We start from the raw sequence: 23,128 nt of genomic DNA, 5'->3' as shown, positions 1-23,128 counted from the left end.
TTGAAAGTCCGCCCTACTTCGCTTTTATGCTGCTTCATGCTTGTTTCAATTCCACTGATTGTTTTATGAATTACTCCTTTTGATATTGTGGTGGCTTAATATTCTTTTAAAATATTTGTTTAGCATAATCTTAGCTGTTTGTAAGAGAGGTAACACACACAGTGCTATGTCCTATGCAACAGTGATCAGGGACCTGTGGCTCTGCGGATGTTGCTGAACTACAACTCCCATCATTCCTGACCATTGGCTATGTTGGCTGGGGCTGATGGGAGTTGGAGTCCAACGACATCAGGAGGGCCACAATTTCCCCACCCGTTCTTTGCAAGGCAGCAAATTCTGCACCTGAGTCTCAGAGGCCCTGTATGAGCAAATAGGTTTAGGAGCGACGTGTTCAGCCACTTCAGATGAGCTTGATCCTCTCAGCTACCTGTGCAAAGCTTAACGCTGTTATCGCCAGCACCAAATTTCTCTTCTCTCTTAAGCCTCTCAGCAGCTGCAGCAGCTGCGAGGGGCTTAGAACGGAAAAAGGATCCATCTCCTCTGAAAGGCAAGATGCGACTTGCCACTATGAATTTTTCTCTTCTTAAAAATTGATTTTTAGTGCAAAGGAGGGAACAACAAATCGATGGTAATAGAAACAAACGTTCTGCGTGCGGCAGAGCAGCTGCCTTCTGCCTTAAATCACACCGTTTCCTTTTGCGTGCTAATTCCTTGCACAGCTCTTCCTTCCCTCGGCCTGCAGCAGTCAGAACTAACTCGCAAGGCTCAGGAGCAAAGAGAGTTGCAGTGGCTGCAGACAATGAAAACCAAGGAAGAGGACCAATGCAGCCTATTCCCAGAGCTGTCCTGGCACAGGGTGGGGTGGAACTGGGGCATTATAGTCCTGGCCTCCGCAAAGCAAGCTCTCCTCCCCACATCACTGCTGTGGATTCTGCAGATCCTTGCCATGGCCCTGCCACATGGCTCACAGCGTATACTCACGTGGTTCCTTGCATTGTGGCAGGGCTCCAGCCTCACACCTGCCCCTGGCTCCACATACCCCCTGGGAGTTTCTGGACCTTCCCATCTGCCTTCTGAATCCAAATAAGAAGCCAGCTGCTTGTTGGCTTATCTTGGACTCTTGCCCCTTGAACAAACCTGCCGATGCACAGGCTTTGCACGTGACTCATACCAAGCCAGATTTGAGTCTTGGGGCTGAATTCCTGCACCTGTCTAGAGCATAGGCACAAAAGCAGGACCACGGACAGCTCCAAGCTATGCACTGGAAGGACAGATTGTGCAGCTGAGGCTCCAATACTTTAGCCACCTCATGAGAAGAGAAAAGACCCTGATGTTAGGAAAGATGGAGGGCACAAGGAGAAGGGGACAACAGAGGACGAGATGGTTGGACAGTGTTCTCGAAGCTACCAACATGAGTTTGATCAAACTGCGGGAGGCAGTGGAAGACAGGAGTCCCTGGCGTGCTCTGGTCCATGGGGTCACGAAGAGTCGGACACGACTAAACAACTAAACAACAACAACAGCTACATGCAGCTGGCTAGTATGTTGCTTCAGCATGTCAGGAGAGCCCTCTGGGTGTGTCCCTCCCCTCCGTTTTTAAAAATTAAGTTTTCCCAAATTTCACACATATATTTCAATTCACAATCCAAACTTTTTTTCTCTTTTTTTCGACTTCCCACCCCATTTTCCATGTGTTTCTGTTTCTCTCCCTCTGTTGCACGCTGTCTTCTATCTCTTAAACCTTAACCAAACTTCTGTCATCTTTAAACCCTTCTGTTGCTCATATTTCAGATTCTGCTTGCGTGTTTGTCATGTAATAATCATTCTTTAAATAAACTGAAAGGGGCTTACATTCTTCCACAAAACCTTCATCATTAAGTTCTCATATTTTAGCTGTTAACTTTGCAATTCTGCGTCAGCTTGCTTGTCCATTCTTCTTGGGTGGGTATTTCTGTTTCTTTCCATTTTTGTGCGCAGAGAATCCTAGCTGCAGTTGTAACCCACAGGGGGGTTAAATTAACTAACTCTTGGGGCTATGGTTCGTCTCTGGGCTGCAGTTCCCATCAACTCTGAGCATTGGCCATGCTGGCGTAGGCTGATGGAAGTTGGAGTTCAACAACCTCTAAGGGTTCTCCATCCCTGGTTGACATGGCCTTCACGCAGCTCGGGCTTTCTAGCTGTGTCCCACTGTGCTAATAATAATAATAATAATAAATAATAATTTTGGCTGGGCCTCCCCAGCCACTCTGGGCAGCTCCCAACAGAATATTAAAAACACAATAAAACATCAAACATTAAAAACTTCCCTGAACAACAGGGCTGCCTTCAGATGTCTTCTAAAAGTCAGATAGTCGTTTATTTCCTTGACATCTGATGGGAGGGTGTTCCACAGGGTGGACACCACTACCAAGAAGGCCCTGTGCCTGGTTCCCTGCAGTGAGGGAACCTCCAGAAGGCCCTCAGAGTCAGACCTCAGTGTCCGGGCTGAACGATGGGGGTGGAGATGCTTCTTCAGGTATACTGGGCCGAGACTTTAAAGGAGCTGCGCTCGGCTCTTAGACACCGACTCTGGCAGAGCTAGGGGGTTTCCTGCTCCACAGAGAGTGAAGAAATACGAGTCCGAAAAGAAAGACAGAGTGACTTTTTCAGGTGCTGTAGATCGGGGTAGGCAACCTAAGTCCTGGAGGCCAGATGCGGCCCAATCGCCTTCTCAATCTGGCCCGTGGACGGTTCAGGAATCAGCGTGTTTTTACATGAGTAGAATGTGTCCTTTTATTTAAAATGCACCTCTGGGTTATTTGTGTGGCATAGGAATTCATTCATTCCCACCCCCCAATATAGTCTGGCCCCCCACATGGTCTGAGGGATGGTGGACTGACTCACGGCTGAAAAAGGTTGCTGATCCTTGCTGTAGATGGTGTCCCCCTTTCATGGCAGAGCAGCATCTTCTGGGGATAATTTCTGCACCTTGTGCTCTTCTTCTTCCTTATCCTCAGACCGTTCTGATTGGGGTTTCCCAGCTCCTACATCATAATAACTTACAGAACAGATCCAGGAATGGGATCTGCATCCAACTCCAGCTATTGGCAACCCATGTCCCTCTCAAGGAAAGCTCCCCATGTTTGTTCCTGAAGAGAGGCTGTTTTGATGTACTAGTGATGTGGGATATGGAATCAATGGGGGTGTGTGTGTCAAGGAATGAGGGGTTTTGAGAAGCATCAAGGAGATGATGGAGGTAGGGCACAGTGGTGCCGGACTGGATTGTGTGCAGTAGTGGGAGTAGAGCTGTTGTAAGCTTGGACAGAGCTTGTTGTAAGCTTGGAATGGTCCCTGAAACAATGAGTCACGCTTGCACCTGGAGCCCCAAACTCAAGAGACTCCATCCGGAATCAGCATCCTTCCTTGCTTTGCATCCCTGATGCACACCTCTTTTAGACAGCAAGGACCTTGGGGGCAGGGACGTGCCTTGTAAAAACCCATGCACACTACTGATGCTGGGGTTTTGGCCCAGAAACTGCTTTGGTCGTCCTGTACGATGACCTCTGTCGAGAGAGAAACAAAGAAAAAAATGTCCCTGCTAATTCTTCTCAACCTCTCAGCAGCTTTCGATACCATCGACCGGGGTAGCCTTCTGGAGTGACTGTCCGAATGAGGGGTGGGAGGCAGGATTAAGACCTCATCTCATCTTATCAAGATAATTTTATTGGAACAAGATATAAAGCCATTGATTATGCGCCCAGCGTATTCCGTTTCCTACGTGACCCATCTCTTGCGAAGGCACACCATGGAAAGGAACAACCAGAAGATTCAAGATTTCTGTACCTGCTTTTTCTCTTTTTTTAAGAGGAAAGTGAGAGATGTGTTGAAGGGTACATTACAGTTGAGAAAGGGAGTATCCTGGAGGAATGGTTCTGTGAACAGGCAGCAGAATTATTTATTACACCATGGTGGGGAACCTTTTTTCAGCTCAAGGGCCACATTTCCCACCTGGGTAACCTTCTGAGGGCCACCTGCGAGTGGTGGGCAGAGCCACAGGCAAAAGCAGGTGGAGCAACAAATGTATATATATATTTTAACCCTTGTGCCATAAGCTAGATCTGTCTGCCTACAAGCACACATGCACACAAACACTATCCTCTGTCCAGGCAAGCAAGATACATTATCAGAGTTCAAGGTCACATGAGCCTGGAGAAAGTAGTTGGGGTTGCATTCGGTGCAGGGCTAATGTGAATCTTCTCTCACTGCAAGGCTTTCTCCTTGCACAACAGAACATTCTTCTCCTCCTGCATGCCCTCTAAATCTGCTCTGCAGTTTTCCCCAACCTTCCAAAACAGATTTGGGAACGGTGTGGGTCGCACACTAGGGCAAGGAGCGGAGGAAACCCCTTTCCTCTCATGCTAATCCTTGCACTCATGCCAGGATTTAGTTCAGTGTTTCCCACACTTGGCTTCCCAGCTGTTTTTGGAGTACAACTCCCATTATCCCTAGCTAGCAGGACCAGTGGCCAGGGATGATGGGAACGGTAGTCCAAAAACAGCTGGGGACCCAAGTTTGGGAAACACAGATTTAGTTGAGTACTTGGGAGCCAGTGTGATGTAGTGGTTAAGAGCAGTGGACTCGTAATCTGGTGAACCGGGTTCGCGTCTCCGCTCCTCCACATGCAGCTGCTGGGTGACCTTGGGCTAGTCACCTTTCTCTGAAGTCTCTCAGCCCCATTCACCTCACAGAGTGTTTGTTGTGGGGGAGGAAGGGAAGGAGAATGTAAGCCGCTTTGAGACTCCTTCGGGTAGATAAAGCGGGATATCAAATCCAAACTCCTCCTCCTCCTCCTCCTCCTCCTCCTCCTCCTCCTCCTCCTCTTCTTGGAATGTTGGAGCAAGGCTAGAGAGGGTTGCAGCCTGGGAAAGGGGGAGCCCGGAGGCAGTTCCAAGGGCCAGACAGAGGTGCTTGGAGATCTGCATTTGGCCGCCTGAGGTTCCTGTACATTGCATTGGAAGCCAGTGCAATGCTGAAGTTAGAGAGCCAGCCTAGGACTGCTATATCTAAAAACTAGGACTGGCTGGTGGCAACACCAGCACCCAGATGCAGCTTTGAATCTCTACTTTTCCCCACTGCAGCAGAAGCCATGAAATAGATGAGGGAGAACCTGGCAGTTTCTGGTCACTCAAAACTGCTTCTCAGTAGAAAACTCAGAGACCCCTTTTTGGGGAGCAAGGGAAATGCACAATGCGTGTCTTAATTTGGGAAACCGGTATGGATCAGGAATCTGTTCTGGATCAGGACCCCCCACAGCTGCTTCCCTCTCCTTTGAGAGTTTCGAATGGCGGTGTTTATTATGATTGTTAAAGTCTGAACAAAGTAACGTGTGATTTGGCCCTTGATCTCGTTTGATTTCAGCGGGAACTGAGCGCAAAGAGCGCATTCCGGCTCTCTGGTTTGAGGCTTTCTCCTTGAATTCTTCTCCGCCCCCTTTCTGAATCGAAACGATAAACTCTTGTGTTTTTCTTTTTCCATGTAGGCGGCTGATGTACAGAAGGACCATTGGAGCGCTGCACAACGCCAGAAGCGTCACAAAACCGCTCTGTGAGTCACCGCGAAACCTTTCCATTGTTTGTTTAGTGTGGCTTGTGTGTTTCTGCTACACCTGGCTTTTCCTTTCTCTTTCCCAAACTGGGCTTCTTTTGTGAGGCTTTGCAGTGCCGTCCCTTGAAAGGTGCAGAGACACCAGGAGCCTGAAGAACGGCTGTGTCTTGCCATTCAGGTACAACAGCCGCAGTGTAGCGCTGTGGGGGAGGTAAGAGGGAATATGGGGAAGGTAGCTCTTTGCGAAAGAGAGCCTATTGTGCTGTGGCCTTCACACACTTCTGTGAGTTAATGGCAACTGTCAGGGCCCATGCAGTCCTGGTAAGTTTTGCAGGGCAGCTCAATGATGTCAGAAGACCAAGGCACTATCTGTCTTGAGAGCCAGTGTGGTGTAGTGGTTAAGAGCGTTAGTCTTGTAATCTGGGGAACCGGGTTCGCGTCCCCGCTCCTCCACATGCAGCTGCTGGGTGACCTTGGGCCAGTCACCTTTCTCTGAAGTCTCTCAGCCCCACTCACCTCACAGAGTGTTTGTTGTGGGGGAGGAAGGGAAAGGAGAATGTTAGCCGCTTTGAGACTCCTTCGGGTAGTGATAAAGCGGGATATAAAATCCAAACTCTTCTTCTCCTTCTTCTGGAGATTTGGTGGGCTGTGAGAAAGCCTCTGTTGTGCACTTGGTGCCTTGCTCAGTGTCAAGACCAGGGGTCAGCAAACTTTTTCAGCAGGGGACAGGTCCACTGTCCCTCAGACCTTGTGGGGGGGTGGGTGGACTATATATATATTTTTTTTGGGGGGGGGAATGAACGATTTTCACCCACCCACAAAGAGGCCTGAAGATGCTTCGCTTTACCTGTGCCAGTTGTCATCCCAGTAGCTGCAGTTGGGCTTCTCCAGCCAGCCAGGCACTGTGGCGGGGTAGGAGGCTGCGTTGGCTGGCGAAGGCAGAAGCAGCAGCCCTGGCAAAGGAGCTGCGGATGGAGGTAGGGGAACTGGGGCATCGCTGGAGCTTTTACCCACCCTTCTGCTGCTGCTGCTTCCCGAGAGGCAAAGAAGAAGACAGAGCCGCCTGCCAACCCACAAGCGGTGACCGCAGTCACTGCAACAACCTGCCTGAACGCCATGGGAGAAATGGAGGGAGGGAGGCAGGCGGCGATGAAGGAAGCGCATGAGGAAGCAGCGTGGAGAAGGGGCGTGGAGAAGGAAGGAAGGGCGGACTAAGGGAGGATGAGCAAGAGGAAAACGCAGCAGCCGTCAGCCAGCATCATACGCCCCCCTCACAGCGCTGCCCTGCTGAGGCAGGCAGGCAGGCGGGCGAGTCGACTCACGGCGCCCGGCGTGGGACAAGATCGCTCCTTACCTGAGGAGGAAAGTGCCACCATGTTAGGGAGAGGGAAAGAACATGTGCACTGGCGATCCGCGTGGTGATTCCCGGACCATCCACGGGGCAGATCTAGAAGGCAATTGGGCCTGATTTGGCCCGCAGGCCTTAGTTTGCTGACCCATGGTCATGACGCTGCATGTGAGGTGTTTCTCCTTTTCCAAGCAACCTTCTTCCCTTGCAGGAGCGGCAACGATTGCCCACATTCTACAGCTGGTCCTTCCCTTTCAGCAGTTAGAATGTTTACACTGACATGCTGTGATATCACAGCAGCTCAGCCAATGACTAAGGAGGTTTAGACACAGTTGCCCAGTGGCGCCAGCTCAAGGGGGTCAAGCTTTTAATGCCCCCCTCATATCCTTGGGGAGGGGGGCTGGCCCCTCCAAATGTTGAGGGGGTGGAGAAGGTCGAGCGCGGAGCCAAACATGGCACGGCTTCAGTGAGTGGCTCTTCCTTTTCCTGCCGTGGAAGGAGGCCGATCGTGAGAGAGGAAGGGGACCTGCTGGTATTGAAGCTCTACCTCGCTTGGCCTCCTCCCGACGATGCAATGTTGTGTGTGTGACGTCACACATGTGATGGTGGGCCACCTCAATCTTTGGCGAAGTTGCCGCCTCTGCACATGCCAGTTGTGTGTGCATGCAAGTTATATGTGTGAGACTCTGGACGATTAAAAAATATTTTGTAGGGGAAGCTGCCCCTACACCTAGGGTCCTCAGAGGTTTAGAGCATCTGCTGCTATAATCCTGCCTGATCCTTTGGATTAAGCTAGCCACACTGTACTGTGTCTCAATAGTGATTTGGTGAAATGGCTCTGAATTAAGTAGGAGCAGTGTTTTTGGTCCTGTGTGGTATGATGACTGGTTTCATGAATGCTTTGTGAGCCCATGTGGGACTCACAAGCTTCTGGAGAACTTTTGGAGCGTGGGCTGAGATGGGACAGTCCTGAGCCCAGAGTTTGCTTTATGCCCAGATGTAGCCCTGTGTTCTCAGCCCTGCAGCTAGCATGCAACAGACACGGGCAGCTGGTCTTTCCTTGACCATCTCCACTTACCCCCTGCACATCTGGATTTCAGGCAGCCCTGAGTCCCAGCACTTCTTTGCGTTTAAAAATGAAGCATTGCACAACCCCTGGAAATGGAATCTTTTTAGCAGAAAAATTTCCCACATTTTGAAATGCATTGTTTCATACAATTAATTTTTTACATGGTGAATATAACGCAAGGCAGACTGAGCGACTTGAATGGATATAACACCAATTATAATTATAATCAACTTTTTTCATGCGGCTATAATAAGTACATATATTTATGCACACAAAAGCTCTTCAGCCATGCCAATGTAAGTATGTTAACAGCTTTCGGTACCTTTATGCCCTCCTCACTTTAAAATCCCCATAATGGGAGGGAAGCGTTTGCTGTTGAATGTGTTTTGACAATCCTTTCTTTGTATAATAAGCCGAGGAAACCAAAGTTGGTTACCAACTTTGGAAGAAGCCGGGATCTTAAGTCGTGCTTTGAAGTTGGTTTAACATCCTAAATTGTTTTGAAGCAGGGTAACAATAGTTCCCCAGTTTTCTGGAAAACGGTGGCCCGGTTGTGGCTCATAGGGTTGCATGCATGCAGAAAAGACTTAGTTCATATATTGCCTTCTTAAGCCATGATATGATCATCTGAACAAAAACATCTAGAATTCACTTGACTTATTTGAAAGACAATTGCATTAATGTAACATCGCTAGTTGGTTTACGAGAAGTTTTGTAAGGGGGACTATATAAATTATTGTAAAATGATTTAGGAAGGAGATAATTAGGAAATGAAGTTTAAAAGCTTAATTATAATAATAAAATGCAAGATTAGATAGCAAATTTGAAAATCACTAGACAGGACTGATGGAAGTCTCAGACTATAATAGCCAAAATGAGGATGATATGAAGTTTTGTTTGGAAAATATATGCAAAAAATTATAAAAATGATTTATTAAAAAAAAAGAAAAGAATTCACTTGAATTGCACTTAAACAGTGCAGTCCTAGGTGTGTCTACTCAGAGGTTATACAGTCGTACCTCGGAAGTCAAATGGAATCCGTTCAAGAAGTCCATTTGACTTACCAAATTTTTCACCCCATAGGGCGCACCGGCCCATAGGGCGCACCTAGTTTTTTTGGGGGGAAATAAAGAATTTTTTTTATCCCCCCCCCAGAACAGGCTGCTATCCGCAAGCCTAGGGAGCCCGGCGGGAAGTCGCGCCGGTCTCCACAGGCTTGAGGATAGCTTCCTGAAGCCTAGAGAGCAAGAGGGGTCGGTGCTCCATAGGACGCACACACATTTCCCCTTCATTTTTGGAGGGGAAGAAGGTGCATCCTATAGGGCAAAAATATGGTATTTTATTTTATTTTATTTTATTTTATTTGTATGTCGCCTTTCCACAGTTAAAACAATGCTCAAGGTGGCTTACAATATGAAAAGATTTACATTACAAATATAGCAAAATAGTCATAAAAATAAATAAAACACATTCAAAACTACATAGCCAAACTGAACAATTTCCACATAAAAATAAAGATACAAAAAATTAATATCAGCAACAACTCCCAACAAAACTTTCCCCAAACTACCCCTGTCCTTGATGGGCAGCAGCCACAGCAGCAGTCCTTATGAGGCCTGTCATGCCCCGCCCTAGGTTATGTGGTGAGTGTCAGGACAGGGGCCCTCAGGCGTTCAGCCCGGGAGTCCTCCTGGGCTTTCCGAAACATTCAACTTTCAAAGTGCAGCTTCCTGCAGCCAATCTGAAGCCATGTAAAGTCCCATCAGACGTTCGGCTTCCAAAAGAACGTTCAAAAACCGGAACGCTCACTTCTGGTTTTCGATCATTCAGGAGCCGAAACATACGAGTTCCAGGGCATTTGAGAAGCAAGGTACGACTGTATTCCTATCTACTAACACTTTTGTTTTTATAAGATTTGCAGCATTGGAGTTTGTTGTTGATGCACCCCAATCCATCAGATATTGCAGTTAAAATAATATTGGCTGTTGCAAAAGCCTCAGGGAGATGCATGCACCGTGTAAAAACCATTTCTAGTTTTGCTTCCCAACTTCAAGCCAAACGGGCACGTTAATCTCTGATCTCAGTTGATTTAGGGCAACTGAAAATACTCGTTTCCAAAACCTGCATTGCTGTGTGCAATTCATCCTGAATTGAAGCATTTGCAGGATGCGGGTGAGAATAGGGAACTCAGGGTGTTCTGGCTATGTGAATAGCATGTCCAAATAATGGTGCAAATTGGCCACAAAGTGTTAACCATCCGTGAGCCTCTCAGCTGACAGCATCTGTTGTCCAACGAAGGAAGGAGGATTGTTAAGCAGGCCAAAGAACTTGCAATGAATGAAAAGGTTACCCCAGAAATCTCCAGCATTGGTGGTTCCATGTGGACACACAGCCTCCTCTGTTACACTTACAATAATCGAGAAGCTGCTGGTATCTCCCCATGCAACTGTCCACATGTTTGAGAGGTCTTCCTTGCACACTAGGAACATAGGAACCTGCCTTATAGCGAGTCAAATTATTGGTCCATCTAGCGCAGCTTTGTCTACACTGACCTCGGAGATGCTGGCGATTCAGCCTGGGACCTTTTACACGCAGAGCAGTTTTTGTCTTACTGCAAAACCATGGCTCTTCCCCACTGAGAGCCAGAATTTGAGCATGTGCCCCTAATGCTTTGGAATACTCTCCCCCCTCCGGCCTCCTTTTAACTCTGCTGCCTCTTGTCTTTTCACGCTGACCTCAGACGATCAATCTTCTGAGAAAGGTAGGTTCACTGCCTGTTCCTGGAGCGAGCCAGCTGTGACTTTCCCTGCACGTAAAGAGCTTGTAGAATAAAACAGCTTTATTCGACCAAAGCCAACCATGAAGCAGATCCAGATTACAGGAAGCTGAGAATAGTTTGTGTGCCATATGTACATTTGCCGGTAGCGTTTTCTGTCATTGGTTTTGCTTCCAATTCCTCCCCCCTCAAAAAAAATACATCAACTGGACACATTGCAACAAAGAAGGTGATAGCGTAGTTTTGAAAGGGTGGGCATGGGGAGGTTTTCAGAATTTCCTGTGCAAGCATAGGGACTAGGAACATGATTTTTTTTAATGAAAAGAAAACTGGAGGAGGGTGCTTCACACATGACTTTGCTTCCTATGGTGCAGTATTGCCTCATCCCACACAAGCTCGGTCAGCGATAAGCTCTGCTTGTCCGCTGGGCTTAGGATTGTACCCTCCCATGTCAGAGAAAGAATGTATGCGAATAACCTTGAGATTCTGCAAAATATTTAAATGCAAGAACATTAGCAGCCTGCTGGATCCGGCGAGTGGTCCCAGCATCCTGTTCTCACAGTGGCCAACCAGATCATAGCTGTCAACGTTTCCCTTTTTAAAAGGGAAATTCCCTTATTCCCAATAGGATTCCTCGCAAGAAAAGGGAAAAGTTGACAGCTATGAACCAGATGCCTGTAGGAAACCTGCGAGCGGGTCCTCTCCCCTCCTGCGTTTTCCAGAAACTGGCATTCAGAGGTGGCGCTGCCTCCAGCCGTGGAAGCAGAGCGTGACCATCCTGCCAACTATGCACTCATAGCTTTCTCTTTCACGAATTTGCCCCGTCCTTTTTTAAAGCCACCCAAGTTGGTGGGAGTGAGTTCCCTGGTGTAACTGTGCACAGTGTGAAGAAGGGCTTATTTGTCACCTTTATCGAAGTGCTGCCACATTACACAGTGGACAGGAACGTGGATGTGTATGTCAGGAGTTCAGCCTACACTCGAGTAGCACCCTGGCAGAGACACATGCCCAACTGGCATGTTCTCTCCCTCCTGGTCTTTCGTTCGGGAGCTTCAAAAGCTTTCTTCATCCCGAACATCACAGCGACCGATGCCAACTGATACCGCAGCGTTTGCGCAGTTGTGTAACAGACCTCAGCATTTTGGCTCATCTACTTTATTTACATATAAACACACACGGAGCACTGCAACATGGCTCCCTCTCTCTCTAGCATCAGACAGCAAAGAGAAAAAGTACAAAGGACAATAGTCCCACTTCACGGAACACAATAACACAAACATCCTGTCTCTGTCACTTCCCACTCTGTGAAGTCAAAACATAAACCGTCATGTGATAGACAAAAATCCCATGACTGTAATCATGGAGCAGGAATTCTAACAGTGCTGACTGCTACTTTCTGTGAGTCTAAAGAGGGGGGAGAGGGCGTGGGTCCGGCTCTGTCGTAGCCCCAGTCCGAGTCCCGTTGCTGAGCTAGCAGGGGCTGGGAGGAACACTTGAACGAGAGCAGAATCCACATACAGAGTCAGGCAGTCCAGAGGTCAGGGAATCCAGATGATCACAAAACCAAAGGTCCAGTTGGATAGCAGGAAGCAACAAGGAAGGACCCAGAACCACAGGCGTTGTTTCCAGCAACAACTGACTGCTGCTGAGAGCTCTGTTTAAGAAGCCCGGAGCCCGCTGGTTATCATCAGTGCCTTTTCTGTGTCCTGGTCAGCTGCAGGTGGAGTCATTCCGCCTTCTCATTCATTGATTCATTCATCATTTTATTTACACACTGCCTTTCCGTAGTTAAAAGTGCTCAAGGCGGCTTGCAGCATGACAAGATTTACACAATTACCAACATAACAAAAATCATAAACAATAAATAAAACACATAAAAGTACACAGCCAAATGGAAAACAATTTTCACATAAATAATAAAATCTAAAACTAAGAATATAGCATTGATATCAATCACAATTTAAAATGAGATAGATAAAAAATAAAAGGAATTAAAAAACAACAAAAAACAGGGTCCTCTCTGCCCAGCAGTGTGGGAATGTTCAGGGATGCAGGAAGGATATATTGTCTGATAATAGCCTTTCCAACTTGTGTTAACAAGTTCACAATTTAGCAGAGTAACATTCCCCTTTTTAAAGTTGCAGCGGATGCGTTTGCTCAGACTCGCTAAAGCCTCTATAATAACTGTTCTGGTATTTTCCCCTTATTCCCTCATAAAAGATAAGACACGACACAGTCTTCTATATAAGTATAAAAAGGTTTACTCACACATCATTCTTTTCACAATAGGATCCCAGAAGGGCAGACTTAGCTTAGAAAAGTAACACACACCTGGAAACTATCTCATATGGAGACAGCCCCTTTGTCCTCTCTTGGCTGGAGGCCAAGAGAGCATCTTTGGCTAAGCAGATGTTGCTTCTTCGATGAAAGTAGTGACAGAGAGAGGGATGGCTGCCCTGCCCTGTGTTTTTGTCGTTACCTGCACAGGTGAGGCCACACCCACCTCTAGTCACATGCAGAGGAAGTCTGTCCTAGCCCAGAAGGAAACAGGAAGTTTACCTGCTGGCTGGACAAACATTCCTCCCCATGTGTAAACATGTGCTGTCTAGCAATGTTGTACTTGACTGCTCTTGTGTTTCATATCCCACAAGCAGCAGCAGTAGCACTCCTTTATAGAGTCTGTCAGGCCCCTAAGCCAGGTGGAGAGAAGCAGGGCAGGGGCCTTCACACGCACCCCGTAGTTCAGTCAGTCTCCACCTTCAGGCTGCTGTTCAGCAGGCGAAGCTGACTCCTGACCCATGACACACTTTCGGCCTTTGTCTGGTCGGCCACTGTGAGAACAGGATGCTGGACTAGATTGGCCTGATCCTGCCAGACTCTTCTTATGTCCTTTGGGAGGCTGGCAAAGAGGCAATCTCTGCACAAGAGAGCAAACCTGCGAATGCTGGTCTCGCCCACAGCCCTGTCTAAGGCGGGTGGTGGGCTTGATTCAGAAAGGCTCTGGGGCGTGATGCCATTGCAGTGCGAAAAGGGCCAGTTGATTTGCTCCTGAATCAAATTTCCCCCGCTTCCCACGCCAGCCCAGGTCCAGGTCCGTTTGTATCCCTGTCCAGCTTGTTAATTAGTGGATTTGAACAGGGTTTGCTGCACAAAGAGACCTTTAGCGTGACAAAGCAGAGAGGGGAGAAGCCCTGCGTTTCCTCTTAATATGCCCCCGGGGACTCTAATGTCAATCTTGTTTAATTTTCCTTAGCTATTATTTGCTGAGCGTTTTTTTTTTAACTGTGTAATTTTTGTGCTAATCACATGGATTAAGCCCCTGCCGTTTCTGAAAAGTGATTGTGTTTCTCCTCGGTGCTTTTGTTAACGCAGTAGGTAATTTCCTGCTGAAGGAGGGAGTGCTGCTTTCTCCCTTTCCCTCTCCCCCTTTCTGACTTTTTTGGACTTGCTCCCTCCAAGAAAAGAGCAACTCCTGAAGGTTTTAAGCCTGCCGGGCAGGGTGTTGGTTCTTTTCTGACTTAATGGCTGCGCAGCATCTAGTGTTCCAGGCGATTTATAAATAAATGTTATTTTTAAAAAGGCTCGGGGGCTAGCTGTTCATTCCAGCGTTTCAGCTCCTGGTGCCGTTTGCTTTCAGTCTCTCTGTGGACCCTGGCATGGTTGTTCCTTAAGTGACAAAAGTCAGAAATCCAGTTGGGAAAAGAGGAGGAGGAAATAGTTTTGATTGGGGCTGCAAATGATATGATGCAGGATAGCTCAGGCAAAGGGATGCGGGTGGCGCTGTGGGTTAAACCACAGAGCCTAGGACTTACTGATCAGAAGGTCGGTGGTTCGAATCCCCGCAACGGAGTGAGCTCCCATTGCTTGGTCCCTTCTCTTGCCAACCTAGCAGTTCGAAAGCACGTCAAGTGCAAGTAGATAAATAGGTACCGCTCTGGCAGGAAGGTAAATAGCGTTTCTGTGCGCTGCTCTGGTTCGCCAGAAGTGGCTTAGTCATGCTGGCCACATGACCCGGAAGCTGTACGCCGGCTCCCTCGGCCAATAAAGCGAGATGAGCGCCGCAACCCCAGAGTCGGGCACGACTGGACCTAATGGTCAGGGGTCCTTTTACCTTTACCTTTTAGCTCAGGCAAAGCATGGGACCCACATGCAGTACAGCAGTTCCGTACCCCTCCCCTCCCCTGTCCCCCGGGTTTCATGCAAAAACACCAAAGATACAAAATGAATCGTCTTTTGGTATATCGCACTGTCGTCTTCGTTCATCTGCCTCTCTTCTCTTTTTCTTTCTAAGCAGAAGACTGTGATTGCGAAGGATACTTCAATGGGCAATATATAGGTGAGGAGCTGGTGGTCTTCAGCCCACTCTGACCTTGGTTGTGGGTATCATATGTACATTTGCTACTTACATAATAAAAACAATTTATTCCTTATACCCCTCCTATCTGACTGGGTTGCCCCAGCCACTCTTGGTAGCTTCCAGGATAATATACAAACACAGCAAAACATCAGGTGCTAAAAGCTTCCCAATAAAAGCTTCAGGTATACTGAGCCTTGGCCCAGTATACCTGAAGGAGCGTCTCCACCCACATTGTTCAGCCTGGACACTGAGGTCCAGCGCTGAGGGCCTTCTGGTGGTTCCCTCCCTGCGAGGTGAGGTTACAGGGAACTAGGCAAAGGGCCTTCTCGGTAGTGGCACCCGCCCTGTGGGACGCCCTCCCATCGGATGTCAAGGAAATAAACAACTATCTGACTTTTTAGAAGACATCTGAAGGGAAGTTTTTAACGTTTGATGTTTTATCATGTTTTTAATATTCTGTTGGGAGCTGCTCAGAGTGGCTGGGGAAACCCAGCCAGATGGGCGGGGTATAAATAAATAGTTATTGTTGTTGTTGTTGTTGTTATTGTTATGATTACAAGTTGCTTTTGTTTTACATGCTTGCTTTTTTATTGCAATTTATTGTATTTGCGTTAATGCATTTTACAAATGAGGCAAGCCACAAAACGTTGCAGCATTGAAGTGCTTCTGGACAGGATTCCGGCTTAGTCAGTCACATTTTCTCCCAGGATATGCCATCCCATTTCCCTTTCACCCGCTCCCCCAGCAACATTCAGCCAGCATTCTGTGGCCACTGGGAGTAGCTATTTGGGCTGGTTTTGGGGCTTTCCCCTTCCTTAAGAATTGGGGTTATTTTTTTTTTTTTGTAGTTCAGAACCTTGAGCCTGTTGGGGGTCCCCAACCCATCGGATCAAACTTGGTGACAATGATGTTATTTTTGGCTTTGCAGCTGGCTTGAGACGGAGTTTCCGGCTGAGTCGAAAGGAGAAGCAAAATGGCCAAAGTGAAGCCAAGCAGGTTGAACAGCCTCACCCCTCAGAGCTCCTCACCTACGAGGAAGTGGTCAAATACCAGCAGCAGCCAGGAGAAAGAAAGAGGCTGGTGGTTTTGATTGGTGAGTTATTCTGTGAGGAAAAGGCTATCGCTGGTGTTATGTACTGAAGTTCTCACCCTGGGCCAGCAGGGGGATACTGTGGATAGTTTTCACTCAGGTCCACATATGCAAATAAGGGATTTAAAGTGACGTTCAGTGATTGGATAGTTACAGAAAATGGTTACTGTTGCGTTCTAGTGGAGCTCTATATAAGCAGGCTGGCTGAACCCTTCAGTTCTGTTCTGTTCTGGCCTGTGAATAAACAAGAGCTGTTTGAAGAATCACTGTGTCGTCTGATATGTTCACCCACAACTTAACAGCTGCCTTGCCCAGTGGCTTTATTTCTGAAATAAAGAGATTCTGGAGTCCAAGACCAGCCTTTCCCAAACCTCTGAGAAGTGGAGAATAAATCTTGGGGGGGGGGGGGCGTTGTGCCTGAGGTGGTGTGTGTGTGTATATATATCTGTATCCATATACAGTGGAACCTCGGTTGTCGAACGTAATCCATTCCGGAAGACTGTTCGTCTTCCAAGACGTTCGACAACCGAGGCGCAATGAGCGGTCGGCAAAATCAATTGAGAAAAATGAGAAACGCGCCTCGGAAGCCGTTCGACTTCTGAGGCACGTTAAAAAATGGAAGCATTTACTTCCGGGTTTTCGGTGTTCGGCTTCTGAAACGTTCGGCAGCCGAGAGGTTCCACTTGTATATAGAGAGATTCACTCAAAAAAAGCCTTGTTTCACTATTCAAAGAGGACTGGAATTTGGATTGACCTTAACTGGAGCCCAGGTAGTCTCAAAGAAGCAGTGCTTTTACATCGGGCTTTGCTAACTGGGAGTTTTGGACTATAATTCCCATCAGTCCCTGAGGCACCCCAGGCATGTTGGGCCTACAGTTGCCAAGCAGCCTCCAGGGTTGTCAAGGCTGGCAGATTAACTTTTTTGCAGATTTCTTCAGTGATGGGTCTTTAAAATACGGGTTTTGGGTGTGAGGAATTCAAATCCGCTAGCATTTTTGTGACAGGACAACATTTAGCTTGGTAAATCTATGATTGATTAAAGAGCACATAAATTGTTCTTGGAAAACCATTTTTTAAAAAATCACCTTCTGAAAACATCAAGTAATGCTAAATAATAGCTAATGATAATAGTAATAATACTATATAATGGCAGGTACTTAGCAATCATTTTTAATGCTTTCTATGCAATTTTACACACATTTTACTTACCAAGCAAAACTAAGTTAGATTAATTTAACCAGTGCTATTTTTCTAGAAAAAGAGGTGCCAGAACTCACCATGAACTCACCTTGTTCTTTTATCATGGCAATGGCACCCACATGAGAGGTGCCTGAGTTCTGGTGAGTTTCTCCTGGGGAAAAAAGCCCTGAATTGAACCCAAATATTTTTTTTTTATTCCCAAGGCACGTTTTTTTAGCACCCCTCATTTTGGGAATAGGAAAGTTGAAAAATTCAACACGCCCCGACACGGCAGGCTGTGTGTGGTGTGTTCACATGCAGGCCTGTCCACTTAGTTCCTCACTGCCACCCTTCAATATCTGCTGCCTGAGGCGGTTATCTCACTCAGCCTAACGGTAGGGCCGGTCCTGCCAGACTTGGAGCTGAATGAGTGCAGGGAATCTGCAGCTTCTAGGATGCCCCTTTCTGCAAGCTCAGGAGGAAGGGTTGTTGCGGATGGCGAGCGAAAATGTGGAAGCCCGACGATGTCCAGAACTTTGTCTTAGCCACTGATGGAGACTAGAATTCCTTTAGTCTCCCCCTCTTTCTTTTTTCCTTTCTCCTCCTGTGATGGAACTCCTATTTGGGGACTTCCCTGGCTTTTTTCTGACCCATGTAGGACCAGTCTGGATAGCTAGCCTTGGTGAAGACCTGATGTTTTCATCCCCCAAAAAGTTTTTGATTTGAGTTTCCATTGAAATGAGGCTGCATTTTAATGTTTAAAATACATCTTGTTTTTAAGTTCTATTTCAATCAATTTGTTTTTATATTGGTTGTTAGCCACCCTGAGCCTGGTCTTGGCTGGGGAGAGCGGGATATAAATATTTTTTTAAAAACTATTATGATTATGATTACAGTGGTGCCCCACAAGACGAATGCCTCGCAAGACGGAAAACCTGCTAGACGAAAGGGTTTTCCGTTTTGGAGGTGCTTCGCAAAACGAATTTCCTATGGGCTTGCTTCGCAAGACGAAAATGTCTTGCGAGTTCCTGCGGGTTTTTTCTCCTCCCCCCCTTTTCCCCAAGCTGCTAAGCCGCTTATCAGCTGATCCTAAGCCACTAAGCTGCTTATCAGCTGATCCGCTAAGCCGCTTATCAGCTGATCCGCTAAGCCGCTTATCAGCTGATCCACTAAGCCGCTTAACAGCTGATCCGCTAAGCCGCTTATCAGCTGATCCGCTAAGCCGCTTATCAGCTGATCCGCTAAGCCGCTTAACAGCTGATCCGCTAAGCCACTTATCAGCTGATCCGCTAAGCTGCTAAACCGCTTATCAGCTGATCCGCTAAGCCCGCTAAGCCGCTAATAGCACTAATCCGCTAATGGGCTTGCTTCGCAAGATGAAAAAACCGCAAGACGAAGAGACTCGCGGAACGGATTCTTTTCGTCTTGCGAGGCACCACTGTATTATGAGGGTCCTGGGTGCGGACCTGTTCCTGACCTGTTCCTTTTGGCTCCGTCTTCTGTAAGGTACCCCTGTGCTTTTTGTTCAGTCGCAGTGATACACCTTCTCTCTCTGACCTCTCAGGTTCTTTGGGGTCCCGTTTGAATGAGCTCAAGCAGAAGGTGGTGGCAGAGAACCCGCAGGAGTATGGCGTTGCCGTGCCACGTGAGTAAACCTCACTTTTCTTTTCTTTTCCATGGCAAAATGCACCTCCCGCCTCGCCCCAGCACCTCCACCGTTTATGCCAAGCCATTTATTACAGTCTTGTCAGGTGAAATGTGCATTTGGCAGACCTGAGAGGGAAGGCTTCCATTGCAATCTATAGCTGTAGAAAGAGCCGGGAGCAGTGAGGAAGAAACTGGAATGAGTGGGGGGGGGGGGTTGAGAGAGAGAAAGAGGGAGAGGGAAAGCGAGAGGGAGAGGGAGAGAGAGAAAGAGAGAGAGAGAGAGAGAGAGAGAGAGAGAGAGATAGAGAGAGAGAGAATGAGTGAGAGAAAAGAGGGGAAAGAAAGAAAGAAAGGGAATGAGAGAAAGAGGGAGAAGGAGAGAGGGAGAGAGAGGGAGAGAGAATGAGAGATAAAAAAGAGGGAGGGAAAAGAAAGAAAGAGTGAGAAAGAAGGGGGAATGAGAGAAAAAGAAAGGGGATAGAGAGAGGGAAGGAAGGAAGGAAGGAAGGAAAGAAAGAAAGGGAGGGAGGGAGGGAGAATGAGAGAGAAAGAGGGAGGGAGAGAGAAAGAAAGAGGGAGGGAGGGAAAAGAAAGTAAGAGAAAGAGAGAAAGAAAAAGGGAGGGAAAAGACAAAGAGAGAGAGAGAAAGAGAAGAAAGAAAGAAAGAAAGAAAGAGGGAGAGAGAGAGAGAGAATCAAAGGCACCTCCCACCCACCCAGTCATTAAGGGTGGCGCTGTTGTCTAAACAACTGAGCCTCTTGGGCTTTCCGATTGGAAGGTCGGTGGTTCGAATTCCCGCAACGGAATGAGCTCCCATTGCTCTGGCCCGCCTCCTGCATACCTAGCAGTTCGAAAGCACGCCAGTGCAGGTAGATAAATAGGTACCGCTGCAGCAGGAAGGTAAACGGCGTTTCCCCAGAAGCGGCTTAGTCATGCTGGCCACATGACCCGGAAAGCTGTCTGTGGGCAAACACTGGCTCCCTCGGCCTAAAAGCGAGATGAGCGCTGCAACCCCATAGTCGCCTTTGACTGGACTTAACCGTCCAGGGGTCCTTTACCTTTTAATGAGAGATGTATTAAAATTGCTCCATTTAAAGGTCCGGAAAACAAATAAGTGAATGATTCTCAAATGCACTGGTGGAGGAAGGGGGTGCGGTCCACCCCAGGTGTCATCACTGAGGGGTGTGTGTGATAAAATGAGTTTGAAAAATAAATAAAAATTGGGCTCACAAAACTTTTTAGGAGTGACATGGAAATGGTAGCGTGGGACTTGCGCCTGCCTACTGCCTCTCCCTCAGCCACCCTACAGCTGAGGGGGAGGTGGCAGAGAGGCTCCAAGTGCAGGAGAGGCTTGCCCCGCCCACAAGGGCATATCGCCCCGCCCCCGGCTGCAGGACACGCCCCTGCACCAGGCACCCGAGTGGCTAGCTGCACCACTGCTCAAATGCAAACCTTAATATTTTGAAGCCTCTGTTTCCCCGTGAATTATGTTCGCACGCAACTTGTCACACTGGAAGCGAGTGGCGGCGAGAGTGTGAAACTGCTCCAAAGGGCCGCTGAATTGGGATGATGGATGACTTGCTATTAAGCCATCCATCCGTGGCAGATGACAGAAATAATTATCCCAGAATGTCTTAAATAAGTGCTGCGTATGCACGCATGCCTCATAACTCAGCAAACCCCCACCCCCGGCCACTGCGGATGATTTGAAAGCTGTGCACAGATGGGTCCTTCGTCTCTTGGGATCCCAAATGCAGAAACTGCCTTCTACCTTAGAAGAGCTTGTAGGCACACCTGAGCAGAGACACCGTTCGTGCCAAGCGTGTGTATGTTTTGTGTGCACGCACGTGGGGCACTTCTTGCCCCCAGAGATTCTCCTTGGCTTGTTTGCTGCGATTTTCGCTGCGCTCATCAGAGTGTGCCTGGTCCCGAGAGGTTTTTTTAAACAGAGTTGGCGTGGAGGTGGTATTTCAGCTGCCAAGCATCTGTCTCGGTTGGCCTCGCTGCTCCCATGGGGATTGTAAGAGGGGAAGGGGAGCAGAGGGTCACCACGCCTCTCCCCACAAGCACCTCACAGACCCATGTCCACGCCTGTGTTCTTCAACCTTGGGTCCCCAGATATCATTGGACGACTTCTTCTTCTTTGGCGATCACTCGTAGCCGAGTGAGATTGTCTTCTATAAACACGGTTTTAAAAGTGGGTCCGTAAGTGACTGTGGAGGCCAATTCTGGATCCACACGTTCTTCCACAGTGGGGACATAGGTTTCCAGGCGGGAGTTGATCACGGTGAGGGTTTGCCAAGCGTGCCTTCCTCTTTGCACGTTTCTCCCTTTTGTCCTGAGTTTGAGCGTCTTCAAAGCCCATGACACCTTTGGTAAAGGCTGTTCTCCAGTTGGAGCACTCGCAGACCAGTGTTTCCCAATTCTCGGTGTTTATACTACATTTTTAAAGATTTGCCTTGAGAGAGTCTTTTGCTGACCGCCAGCATTACGCTTTCCATTTTTAAGTTCGGAATAGAGTAGTAGCTTTGGAGGATGATAATCAGGCATCTGCACAACATGACCAGTACAACGAAGGTGATGTTGAAGAATCATTGCTTCGACATTGGTGATCTTTGCTTCTTCCAGTACATTGGCATTAGTTCACCTGTCTTCCAAGTGATGTGTAAAAATTTTCGGAGACACCGTTGTCAACGGTGTCCTTGGACTACAGCTCCCATCATCCCTCACCTTTGGCAAAGCTGGTTCGGGATGATAGGGGTTATAATCCAATTTTGGGCGCCTCAATTTAAGAAGGATGAGCTGGAACGTGCGCAGAGGAGGGTGATCAGGATTGGCAAGGGTCTGGAAACAAAGCCTTATGAGGAACGGTTGAAGGAGCTGGGTACGTTTAGCCTGGAAATGAGGAGACTGAGAGGAGATACATTATCCATCTTCAAATATCTCAAAGGCTGTCACATGGAAGAGGAACAAGCTTGTTTTCTCCTGCTCTGGAGCGGAGGACTTCTGACAGTAAGAGCTGCTTGACAGTGGAACGGACTCCCAGGGAGGTGGTGGACTCTCCTTCCGTGGAGGTTTTTAAGCAGAGGTTGGGTGGCCATCTGCCATGGATGCGTTAGCTGAGATGCCTGCATTGCTGGGGGGTTGGAATAGATGACCCTTGTGGTCCCTTCCAACTCTACAATTCTACGATTCTATGAATATCAGCAGACAAAAGGTTGGAGAATTCGGACCTGCAGAGCCCACGTTGCTGTGGGGCAGGAACGATGCAGAGGGCAGAATAAGTCTGAATGGCTTGATCTGATGGAATCCAACACCATTTGGAAGTTCCACATCGCTGGGTTAAACTATGCAAAGCCACCTCTTGCAAAACTCAAGCAGTGGGTTTTTTTGTTTTTTGTTTGCAAGGATTGTAAACAAAACAAAACAAAACCCCATGCCCAACAAGCTGCAGTTCCCTGATCCTAATTCCATCACTCCTGCCTATAATTTTAAAAATATGTTGTTGTTTTTTTAAAAAAAGAACATTAGATGCATCCACTTACTTAACATCACATGCTCAGCCTATAAAAGGGTTTGGATATAAGTACAGGGGCTTCTCTTTCCAACTTTCCTTTCTTTTTTTTGCCCCTTAAAATGAGCCGCTCCCCTTCTTATCACCTGCTTTTGATTTTGAAGCCTTCCTCTTTTTTGCAATCAGCATTTTGTGCTTTTCAAAACATCGATAATAATAATAATAATAATAATAATAATAATAATAATAATAATAATAATAATGTTTTTTATTTCTATCCCACCCTCCCCAGCCGAAGCCGGGCTCAGGGTGGCTAACAACAATAAAACAGTACAAAAGTACAGCACAAACAACACTCTAAAATCATACATTATAAAATTAATTCAAATCAAGCCACTGGCAACCATTGGGCCAGAGCTCCGCGAAGATTGCCGAGGGAGGGAGTCAGGCTGTGCCCTGGCCAGAGGCCTGGTGGAACAGCTCTGTCTTGCAAGCCCTGCGGAAAGATGTCAAGTCCCGCAGGGCCCTAGTCTCTTGTGACAGAGTGTTCCACCAGATCGGAGCC

The 23,128-nt window shown here is 47.6% G+C and overlaps 1 protein-coding gene across 5 annotated transcripts in view; it reads left to right on the top strand.

Moving 5' to 3' along the window:
• The window catches only part of MPP3 (MAGUK p55 scaffold protein 3), an 85,317-nt gene that overhangs the window by 41,872 nt on the left and 20,317 nt on the right, over positions 1-23,128 (top strand). For 3 of the 5 annotated variants that reach the window (XR_014212739.1, XR_014212740.1, XM_082194390.1), the window contains exons 11-15: positions 5,519-5,583; positions 10,741-10,761; positions 15,068-15,112; positions 16,062-16,226; positions 18,967-19,047. Coding sequence is in view for 3 of the 5 variants with exons in the window: in XM_082194390.1 (XP_082050516.1) it covers positions 5,519-5,583; positions 10,741-10,761; positions 15,068-15,112; positions 16,062-16,226; positions 18,967-19,047 (377 nt within the window). In the remaining 2 variants the exon portion in view is untranslated. The remainder of the gene's footprint in view (positions 1-5,518; positions 5,584-10,740; positions 10,762-15,067; positions 15,113-16,061; positions 16,227-18,966; positions 19,048-23,128) is intronic. The other 2 variants (XM_082194391.1, XM_082194392.1) reach the window with 2 other exon arrangements.

This window comes from Podarcis vaucheri (assembly GCF_965113315.1).
Source record: "Podarcis vaucheri genome assembly, chromosome: 13".
Lineage (NCBI taxonomy): Eukaryota > Metazoa > Chordata > Lepidosauria > Squamata > Lacertidae > Podarcis > Podarcis vaucheri.
The sequence above is the reverse complement of the archived record's forward strand: the minus strand, read 5'-3'. Positions and strand labels throughout refer to the sequence as shown.